Raw genomic sequence first — 11,638 nt, forward strand, 5'->3', positions numbered from 1 at the left:
TGGGGCAAACTACCAGGCATGTAGTCGCTGGGCAAGGGCTGAAGTCAGGGCTGGCTCCCACTAAGCCAGGTAGCAACAGCAGCGATGGTGGAGGTAACAGTCACAGCAGGCGGTCACAGCGTGGTACGCCCCCGGGGCAAAGCGGCAGGAGGAATTTGTGGCAGGCAGCAGCAACAGGCGCTACCTTTCACCCCAGAGCTCCTGTGGAGCAGCAGCAAGCAGGAGTGCCGGTCAGCCGCACCCAGACTCTTGGCATCAACTGTAGCAACGGCTGCAGCTGTAACAACATCTCCAGCATGGGCAGGAGCCAGGAGGTCTCGAGATCTCTCACATGCAGCTTCTGAAAGAGACATCGTCCTGCCAAGTAGCTCTACAGCCAGTGAGGTGCAGTGATGTCCAGGGGGAGGAACACCTTAACTGGTTTGTTTCTTATGTCAGTCAAACTGTTTTTGTGTTAAACCAGGACAATGGGAAACAGATGCTGAAGTTGGAGTCAGGAAAGAAAGCTTTCAGGGAGAAAGACTACTAGGAAGGCAAAGAATTCTACCTGAAACAGTAAATGTTAAAAGGGTAACTCATACGCCATTATATACTGTGGGAGGTGAAAGAGCATTAACATCTTTGAATAAAGACCAGTGTTACTACACTGATGGAATTAAAGACACTCAGAACTCTAAATGTTGATAGATCTATTCATTTTGCTTCGCTTAGTTAGAATCGCATCTTCTAAACAGAAAATCTGGCATAGCTTTGGGTTATATTTATGCGAATACTGTAAATAGACATAACTAATTTTTAAAGGAAAAATTATGCAATTCCTTAAACTGCTCTTCACATTTTCTATTATAACAGCCTATACAATGTATAATGACAGAAACATTTATTTCAGTTTTTGTGCAGTGCTGGAAGGAAGTGAGAATGATATGAGGTTTGTGTACTGTGCTTCCTGCATCTGCTATATGCTCGATAACTGGTCAGGCATGGATATGAAAAAAGCAATAGACTACATTAGAAGAAGTATGGTGAGTATTCGCAAAATGTTGTTTCTTACTACATTTTAAGTTTACTGGCTTTACATCTTAACTATGACTAAAAATCTCTTCATCCAAATTGAAATACTGTGGTAATTTCTTCTCTGTTCCTACTTTAGCAAGTTGAAAATGAAAAAGTTCATTTTTTGTTGCATTTGTATTTTCATTGTAATGTGTGTGTTAGCAAGATAATTTTATTTGGTGTGTTTATTCACTGCAAATTAAATCTGATCTTTTTTCTTTAAAAGTCAATTTAAAATTCAAAGCAAGTTTTTGAAAAAAGACCTCTGATGTTCCTATAACTTAGAAGTAAGTGCATAAAGAAAGCACCGTGTCAATAAAATTCTCCCATTTCAGTGAGCTGTAGTCCTGCTTTTTAAATTACATACAGAATCAAAGGAAAAAATAGTTATTGATATCAGCTCAAGTTTAATAAGTGTTTGCAGTCATGCACTTTATTTGTTAGATATTTGGAATGAAGTCACATAGTGGTATATACACATTTTTAGCTGTGTCTGTACAAGCTGTCTTCATATTTGGTTGGAACAAAAGAGTTTTCAGATTTTTTTCATGATGTTTTATTAGCTGATTGAGTTACATTTTCAAAGATTAAATTAAATGTTATTTCAAAGAAGCTGAGTAAGCTTGAAAACTGCAGTTCTCTAAATGTGAGTAAACATACATAGTAAACTCTTCCAGTCTACAAAAAAGACCCAAATTTGTGATGACATACAACTTCTGTTGTAAACCCTTATGTTTTAGTAGTTGCTGCCACTAGTGAGATTGTAAAATTTAAGTGAGAAAGTAGTCTAAAAAAGATAGAATCTCCTGCTTCAGAAAAAATTGGGTTTTATTTGTTTTTAATTTTTTAAAATTTTTTAAGGAGGTACTTGGATCATAAGCATTTCTTACTGTAGAATAAGCTTTCTGACACACTGCCGTACTCTTGGACAGACCGAGGGCCAGGCTCAGTCATACATGGACTTGGCAGTGTTAGGTTTACGGTTGGACTTGACAAGCTAAAAGGTCTTTTTCAACCTAAATGATTCCATGATTCTATGATTCTAAGCATATGGACCAGCAGTCTGTTCACTCCCTGCTAGTACCTTTTATCACCCTTTTCCCTCTGTTTTCCCTCGCTTGCTTCTCCCCAGTCTGCTTTGATCTCCCTCTTTCTCACCATTGGTCTTTTCTCTAGCCATCCAATAGTAAGTTGTGCACACCTCTGCATTCCCCAGAAAATACCCAATAACAACTTTTATACAATCGCAGGATTTTCTTCCTCTGCATCCCCTAAGAGCCCGTATACCCCAGCAGTCAGTAGCCCACTTGAGTTAGCATGGGATTCCAGGATGACAGTATCCCTGCTGAGTCCTCTCAATGGGTTTCACCCAGGGACAATGACTGATCCATTCTCCTTTCACAGTCTGAGGGAACAGCCAAGTCAGGGTGCTTGTTTTTCACTAATCAGGTCAGCAGGATTACTCCTCCTCTGATCCTTGCAGGACCTTTGTGTTTACTGAGATTAGCCTTTAATCAGCTTAAATCAGCCTTTAATTAGCAGAGATACAATAGGAGGATCAAATATCGTGAAAGAATAGAGAACAAAACCAAAGAGCAAAATCCGCAGTGTGTTGTTCTGTACATCAAGTCAACTGTACACTTGAGTGCAGTTTTGGTCCCAAAGACATGGTGGAACTAGAAAGGGTACCGAGAAAGCTGAGCGGAATTGTCAGAGTCATGAATCAGCTTGTGTAAAAAGAGCATTTAATATACTGGGACTCTTCATTCTGGAAATGAGAGGATTAAGTGGAGTGTGACAGAGGTATGTAAAGTAGTAAGTAGCATTGAAAAGATGAAGTGAGCAGGGAGCAATTATTTCAAGTACAAGAACTGGAGAGCATCATATGAAGCCATTGGTAGAGAAGGCAAGTGGAGATTTTTTGGAAGTTTGGAGTTTTGAAATGACACTGGAGATTTACTGTCTACGGTGATGTTGAACCAAGTTTACAGTTCAATTCTAGAGCCTTAGCTTTAATACCTGTACCTGCAAATTCCAGTTGTTTCCAAATCATTTCCAACTGGAATTTGCAGGTACAGGTATTAAAGTTTTGTTCCTACTGGGAAAATTGACACTGCTTATAAAAAAAAAAACCCAAAACAAACAAAAAAAACCCAACAAAAAAATTGAAATCTGAATAGAACAAGACCTCTTGGAAGGGCTCATAGTAATATTGGAGTCTGTGTGTGGCTGAAGTCCAGAGCACAGTGTGGCTTATTACAAAGTATGTCTTTTCCTGGCTAGCTTAGAGAGTAACTACAGTGTTCTGTAGGCAGCGGTTGTCTTAGCACATCTGCTGATGTGTAACAAGAGATACTGTATTCTTGTCCAGATTTACTGAGAATTGATAGATTAACTATAGACTGTGTTCAGTAGGACTTCTCTTAAGAAGCAGCAGCATTGGTATGCTCTTGATATACTGTGGAGTTGGTGTGCGCATGTACACTAGTCTTGCCTGGGTCTGCTGGGTGTAAACTGCTTGGTCAGGACAGTACTTCAGTGCACTAACTAGGTTGCAAAGTCTCTGGCACTTCTAGGCAAACACACAAAATCTTTGCATCCTGCTTGGTCACATCTTAGTGTTGAAGCTGTGTCTGAAGAAGTTGCAAATGTTTGGGGAGTAGCCCTTTGTGGAAATCACTTCACAGTGGTGGTTGTTGCTTCCCCTCATTGATCTCTCTCCACGACCCTCCTTGAGATGGGTGCCAGTTCAATTACCTATCGCACGAACCAAGTATTTCTTAAATAAACAATGAATGCGAAATGTGGTATCCAAGATGCTAGCTTGACTTTGTCTGCTAAGATTTTGTAGATGGTACTAAAAATAGCATACGTATATTGCAATTCAAAGTAAATTCTATTTGTTATTCCTTCTGTAACTAACTGTAGGGTGAATATTGCTATAGACTTTTGCAAATGCTTTCTCCTGTTTTGCTACAATGATACCTCGTTCTGGTACTTCCATTTATTGTAAAACAAAAGAGATTGCATGGCTCAGTAGTAGACCACTGTGACAGAAAGGTGTGGTTTTGTTTTACTATTATACGTCATAACCTGCACGTAGATGAAGTGACAGTTATTCAAATTGACATACATGTGAAGCATAGTAACATGGCTGGTTAAACACAGTAAGCTTTATAATAAGTGTCTGGATTTTTAGCTTCTCCTTTGGAATTTATTCTCCTTAGTGATGCAGTATGAGAATTGTGATTAATATAATTCAATACAGCTGAAGGAGGGATAGGGTTTGTGTAGCTAACCATGTCAAGAACAGCAGAAAATTGGAACGTGGAACAATGATGTTGCTTTATTCAGAAAGTAACTGTGTTAAAAAGAATGGAATCTTCACACAGAATGGATAGCCCTCTTAGTATCACTTCACTAAAAAGAATTTATACAATGCTGTTCACAAAAATAACTCTGGATCCATTTTATAGTATGTAAAATAGGTTGCAATCACAGTTCTTATCAGCATAGATTGATTTTTGGCTTTCACATTCAAAATCAGATATATCACTAGTCACAAAACCAACAGGAACTAAGATGCTGAAATTCTGAATGACTTCCACAGAGTCTAAAATACTGCTTTTTGCAACATTGCACCATTTACTGCAAGAAGCTTTAAGTATAACATCTGCTTCTACTAGTGTAGTAGAGTCCTCTTGAAATGCAGGTATATAATTAAGCTGGTTGTGAAACTTTCAGACTGTGAAGCAAAGATTATACCAACTGGATTTACACATTTCCTGAGGATATTTATACTATCCTGAGGATAGTATTTAATTATGGAGTTATCATATGCAGTAACCTAGAGCCTCTTTTGCATATAATTTCCTGGGTCTTTTCAAAAGGATAAAGAAACAAAAACATTTCCCTAGTTCTTTAAAGCACAGGAATCCCCAAAGAGCAGCTGCCTTATGTAAATAAATAGGTGCTAGTCGGCCAAAGGTCAGCTATTGTGTATTAAAATTTCAATCTAAGTGTACAGCCCAACATAGTACTCGGTCTGGGATGCACACTAAACATCTTTTTTTCCAGAGCTAACCACCTATTACAGTTTGTAGAGTTAATTAGCTTTGCCAGTATAGCTTTGCTAATGACCTTGCCTTTGCTTAGCAATTAATGAGTCTGGGGAGTGGGGTAGCACACTTGAATTGCATTCTCAAAAGACAGTACGAAGAATTGATACTATGTGTTTCAACATTCAGATGTTCACAAGGTTCACTTAAAACTGACTGGTTCAAACTTTAGAAAGTCCAGCTGCAGCTTCAAGTGCATGTATCGGATGTTATTTGTTTTAGTTGCTTTAGCTTGCAGGAACAACTCAAAAACCTGAGGAATACAGGTTTAGTATAGCTTCTGTGTCCACTTTTGTTCTCCTTTTCTGTCCGTGGCATCAGCTTTTAAAACAGATCTGCAAAATAATCCTTGGGTCATTCCTAAAGAATGCTAGCATTTTGGTTAGGTCTGTGGGAGTCGTTACTGGTCTGTCGAGGCGTCCTGTATTTACTAGCCACTGTTAAATGGTTTGGAGAAAATTAGTGATTCATAGTCAGCATCTGGAGGAATTGGGGGGATGTTACAATTGCTTTCTGACTGCCTGATCAGATACTGAACCAATCAATAACTGAGCAGTTAATATAGAAGATGTAGAACCGGTGTAATTTAACTTAGAAAGTTAAACTTTATTTCTGTTCCTACTAAACAATTGGGTCTTTACACAGTGATAATTTATTAAGTATTCTGTGAACCCTTCTAAAATAAACATTTTGCATTTTATGAATAGTTTACTGTGATCTCTTGTTTCTTATCAGGCAAAATGATTTAGTGAATTTTTAGGGAAGATTGTTACTCCTACATATACAGTATCATCTGCTCCTAGATTGCTCTTGGCAGACCTGTGCTACAGTGTTCTTGGTGCTTTGTTTGTCAGACTCAAGTTTCTCCTCTTTCTTTCACTTAATGAAGTAATTTTTCAGCATTGTTAAGGTATTTTTGATGGTATTATTTTATAGGGCAGGTTAAGTTTAGCCCAACAACATGCTTTATTACAGTCACTTCTGGTTTCCTCCCTCCCCTCACCACAACAATCTGCTCCCCATTCCCAACTCCCCTCTTCTGTTTTTTAAAGCTTGATCATTTTGCTCCTTACTAAAGAATTTCTTGTACTTCAGCATTGTATATAAGTAGTAGCTTGAATTTTGCCTTTTTGTATGATAACAAGCTTTTAATTAGATTTAATTTATCCCTTTAATTTTGTTTGGAATTATGTATCCCTTTTCTCTTTTTCTAAAGACACAAAAGTTGGTGTTTGGTTTGTGGTTGGTTTTTTGTTTGCTTTAATGGTTGTCTGCATCACATGCTTTCCTTATTTGGCAAAGATATGATTACCCATTTTGAGGCTTACTTTAACATAGGTGATAACTAGAAATGTACTCCATGGAAGTCGTAAAAGCTGCCTGCACTGAAACAAGGCTGATTTGTTAACTGTTTTGTACCAAGAGCTTTTTGAAGTGTAGGTTCAGAATTTAATCAGGTTAAATGGTGGTTATGGTCTGGTGATAATTTTGCTAGTAAACCAAGAAATTGCAACGTTTGTGAAAGTGGTGTGGTTCTAAACTAACTAACTGGTTTGTGGATTTTTTTCCTTCAGTCTTACGATAATGGCCTGGCACAGGGAGCAGGACTGGAATCTCATGGTAAGAATGTTAAAATGTTCTGCACCTGGGATTGAAAATGCTGTAAGAGGTGCAGGGTATGTCACGTCTTTCCTTCTTTTCTGATTTTAAGGAAATGGGATACAGAGGAGCAAACCCAAAACATGCCTAAAAATATAACCTGTCTTCTTCCCATAGTTCCAGCTTAATATAAGACTAGATAGTCTCTTAATATATCAACTCCATTAATCTTACCTCAAGAATGTTTTATAGAAAGGTGTTGGCTGTAGTTCTCATGTCTTGCTGACAGTGCAAACTTTTTTCCATGTGTATCATTGCTGCTTTGGATTTATCTGCAAGAGATTTGTGCAAAGCACCTGATAACTCCAGTTACAGCAGCTGTTAGTACAACCTAGAATTGTTTCTTCTGATAGATAACAGGATCCATAGGGTCTCACATCTTGAAGCAGTAGTTTATTTTTGTAAATCGTTGGTAGCTGTGAAGAGAGGAATTCCCAAGAGACTGATATTTTTAAGCAGTATATTTCTGTGCTGTGAAGTAGTAGTCTGCTTGTGTCAGAAAAACTGTTTACTTTTACGTGACTAAGTCTATCAGATGTTTGTTATCTTCATCCTTAGTACTGAGCTTTGATGGAATTTCATCTGTTTTCTTCCTGCAGGATGGATAAAGTTGAAAAACTTAAATTATACCCCTATGTATTTAAAAAATTTGTTAACTAAGTTACTGTAGATTGCTAGTGATAATGGTGGCATTATGTCATCATCTTTCTCCTGCTGCATTTCAACATCAAATTGAAAATGACTTTGTAGATCCTGGGGTCTTCTAGCACCAGGATAGTGTAAGGAACTTTGGGCCCCGAGTCTTTTATCAACAGCGAGCTTACAGTCTTTCCCAGGCTGATTTTATCATATCAGGTAATAGACTCAGAATGAGTTTTGAGGGTTCAGAGAGTGATACATGATAACACAGTGAACATGAGTTTCACTTTTGATTCCAAATTTTACCGTGCTGTTTTCCTTAAAAACGAAAAATTCCTTGGAAGTGTGATTTGGTTTTGTTACAACCATGAGAGTCCAGCAGTCTTTTCAGGCATAGTATTAACCATGCTTTTTTTTCCCTGATTTTTTTTGTATTTTTATTTTTATTTTTGCTTTCTGCTTATCAGACACTTCTTTCTTTTTATATCCTCTGGGAGACTGTGTCTGAGACTGCATTTGGCATCTCTGCTTCAGTATGATTGGTGGCATCCCAATAGCTTTCTTTTTTAAGTTACGTATGAAGAAATGTTTTCTGTTGCGTTGCAGTTTACTTGTTTCTGAACTGCTGCATAATGTAAATTTTGCAGCATTGAGAGGCAATCCAGCTTTAAGAAAATAAGTTCAGATTTATCTGGGCAAGAGTTGTGTTGAGGGGTTTTTTTCCCCCCTTTTACATACATGCTGAACGAAAGTGTTTTTGTTTATTTGGAGTTTAGGCTTAAAAGTTAACACTTCGGTACTTTTAAAAATCCGTTGATTTTACTGCCCCAGTTACAAGTTCTGACTGAGATCATACAGGCTTTAGTGAAAATATGGGTATCAAAACATTGTAAAAGCATCTGTTTCCACAGGTGGCTCTACATTCTGTGGTATTGCATCGCTGTGTTTGATGGGTAAACTGGAGGAAGTTTTTTCAGAAAAGGAACTGAACAGAATAAGAAGGTGGTGTATCATGAGGCAACAGAATGGCTACCATGGACGACCCAACAAACCAGTAGACACTTGCTATTCCTTTTGGGTGGGAGCAACATTGAAGGTAGTGTACAGAACAGCTACAGGATAGTTCTTGACTTGTTCTGATTTCTTTAAGCATCGTACCTTTTCTTTGCTTGGAAGAGTTACGTATTTGGCACAAGTGCATGAATATGTGCAGATCACAATAAAGGTCTTTCATCTTGCAAAAAATGCAGGATTAGTGCTGTCTCTGCTGTCACTGCTTATCTCGTAATTAGGCACTATATTTTAGTATTAAAAATATCCTAAGATTTAGTATATTGCTGTAATGGTCTAATTTCTTTTCAGCTCTTGAACATATTCCAATATACAAACTTTGAGAAAAACCGAAATTACATCCTGTCAACTCAAGATCGCCTTGTTGGCGGATTTGCCAAGTGGCCAGATAGCCATCCAGGTAAATTTACTTCTCAAAGTTATGGTGTATTGTAAGCTAGAAATACATTTCAGCAGTCAGATACCTGAGAGGCATAAAAGAAGTTTTCTATTCGGTCTCATTCAAATAAGTGGAAAAAAAACCCTTAAAATGTAATGAGATATTAAAAATTTAGGTGGAAAGAGGGAAGTATAGTTTTTGTTTGTTTAGACACAGAGCTGGTGTTGTTTAGACTGTTGCTAAAAGAGTATCACTGTCTACTTAGAGCTGGACAAGCCTTTCCACGTGTACTAGTTAAAGGGAGTGTTGTGCAGTGGATATCTTCGTAAATATCTTTGTTTGGAGTTACAGTGTTTATCTTCCCTCTAACCACTGTGCATGATAAAGCCCTGCTTTGCAGAAAGTGGCTGTCCGCCGATGGGATGTAGTGAACGAATTCCTTATTTTGCTTTACCTACACGTGTGGCTTTTGCTTTCCCCATAAACTGTCATTATCTCAGCCTGCAAGTGTTCTCGCTTTTATGTCTTCTTTCCTCTTCACCCACTGGGAGCAGAATGGGGGAAAGTGATCACGCAGCTGTGCGGGGCTTAGTTGCCTACCAGGATTAATCCACAGCATTTCACTAGAACGCATACCTAAGCCATTTGGGGTTTTTTCAGTCTTCTTTCAGGGCCTCCCTATCCGGAGAGTCTCTTGGAATATCATTTTACTCAGATACAAATTTACTGTTGAGAATTTGTAAGGAACACATTAAGTTCACATCCTCTTTCCATCTTTGGCCTGTGATTTCATGGGGACATAATCCCATCTAATGGCATGCTGCTGCCCGGAGGAGGCAGTCTCACTTCTCTTTCTTGCAGCAACCCCAGGTAGAGCTGCACATCCTTTTTGCTTTTGGCACTAGCTTTCTTGTATATCAAAACCTTCTGCAAGCCAGTTTAATTCACTGGAATGTCAAAAAACTGCTTGGGTTAATTTTCTTCCAGGTTTTTTCAATTGCTTTAGGTGATGGAGTGTGTTCACCAAGATGTAGTGCTGGTATAAGGTAGGCAGCAGGAGCAGCATGAGACAGGGGAATATGAGCATCCCTTTTTAGTGGCAGTCATCTGTTACGGCTGATCAAGCCACCTGATGACTTCCGGTCCTAAGGCTGTTCTCTCAGGAAGAGGGAAGTCAGGTTAAGTTAGGAAGTTAGGTTAATTCTTCCATACTTCTGAGTCTTGCTGTTTGGTGGCTATTGGCACTAATTTTGGTGTTTTAGTAACTAGTTGTTCATCAAGTAATCAGATGAAAAATTCTTCTGTGTGTGGAGGAACAAAAATGTGTTTTGTGGACAGGAATTCTTTCCAGATAAAGGTCTTTAGCCGTTTGGCCTGAGCACTCAGAAGAAATTAAGTAACTGGCAAGAACTGTTATAAAACAAAACTAGGCTCTAGTTGTTGAGATTGCAGACTATCAGTTCATGCTGTTGGCTCTGGGCAGAAATTGATTTATTCTGTCAAAACTCAGGTTTAAAATGTAGCACCTATTTGTTTGTTTTCCTGGGCTGTAATTATTCAGGGGTGTTGGAATCCAGGAACATTTGGCTGCTACAGCCTGGCATAATTTTCTTTTTTCCTTTTCCATCTTCTTTCAGATGCTTTACATGCCTACTTTGGGATCTGTGGTTTGTCATTAATTGGAGAATCTGGTATTTGCAAAGTTCATCCTGCCCTGAATGTAAGCACAAGAACCTCAGAACGCCTTCACCAGCTCCATCAGATCTGGAAAACAAGGACTGTAAACAGTGTTCAGACAACACACACCTCTCTACATGACTGATTTACACTTGAATTTAGTTCTGGTAGCATAATTGTAGCCCAAGGTTAAAAGCCATGTATAACCAATGTGCTCTTTTAAGTGCTGGAGTCATACAATCAGATCTGTGTTGCTGGCATCACTTCGATAGAGAGCTGCTTTCAGCGGGTTATTCCGCTTTGTGAAAATAGGAAATATTTTGATTATATAGGAATTTGTCACCGCAGACTGTAAATGGCTCTTCAAATGGCTTTACATCTAAGAAATCCCTTGAGGCATTTAAACTTCATTTTTATTTTATTTTTTTAAATTTGTGCATACTGTGTCAAAATATATAATGGGGAAGTATTTTCAAAATCTGTTTACATATCATACAGTATAGCACAGAACCTTGGAGTTCTTTACTATCTTACTGTTTGACATATTTTTAGGTAGAGAATCTCCTATATTAAGTCTCAGTTAAAAGTTACCTTTTATCGTCTACTTTCAGATTCCATAAACTTTGTTAAAAAAAATCAAGTAAATACAAATAAAATTATTTTATTCAATAAACTGGACTTCTAAAGTTGTGTGGCCTTGATAAATGGATTTCATAGTACTTCTGAGTAGCTTCTACACAGAGTGGATCGTTAGCCAAACAAGGAGTTTTTATCTGAAATATTATCTGAATATTCATCTGAAATACATTAGTCTCTTGGAAAAGTAGCTGTGTGTGAGAGTAGCATCAGTGCCTGTTTCCAAGGTCAAGCCTTTGTAATACAATAAAATTGTACAACTGGACCCTGGGGTTGTGTTGATACCTATTTCCCTTTTAGTGTGAAATATTTCCAAGTTTCTTAAGTATTCTGTGTAAAGAATGAAACATTGGGCTTTAAAGTAAGCAGCAGTGCTTTACTCTTAGAGAGATGATGAACATTCTCA

At 38.1% G+C, this 11,638-nt stretch overlaps 1 protein-coding gene across 1 annotated transcript in view; it reads left to right on the forward strand.

Annotated features, from left to right (window-relative positions):
• PGGT1B (protein geranylgeranyltransferase type I, beta subunit) overlaps positions 1-11,265 on the forward strand; it is a gene marked incomplete at its 5' end in the record, with an annotated part of 15,837 nt that extends 4,572 nt beyond the window's left edge. The window contains 6 exon segments of the mRNA XM_010136392.1: positions 890-1,022; positions 6,746-6,791; positions 8,381-8,565; positions 8,832-8,940; positions 10,557-10,688; positions 10,691-11,265. Of these exon segments, the coding sequence (XP_010134694.1) occupies positions 890-1,022; positions 6,746-6,791; positions 8,381-8,565; positions 8,832-8,940; positions 10,557-10,688; positions 10,691-10,737 (652 nt within the window).
• Between the last annotated feature and the right edge of the window lie 373 nt (positions 11,266-11,638).

The sequence above is a fragment of the Buceros rhinoceros genome, unplaced genomic scaffold, assembly GCF_000710305.1.
Source record: "Buceros rhinoceros silvestris isolate BGI_N320 unplaced genomic scaffold, ASM71030v1 scaffold15015, whole genome shotgun sequence".
Classification (NCBI taxonomy): Eukaryota; Metazoa; Chordata; class Aves; order Bucerotiformes; family Bucerotidae; genus Buceros; species Buceros rhinoceros.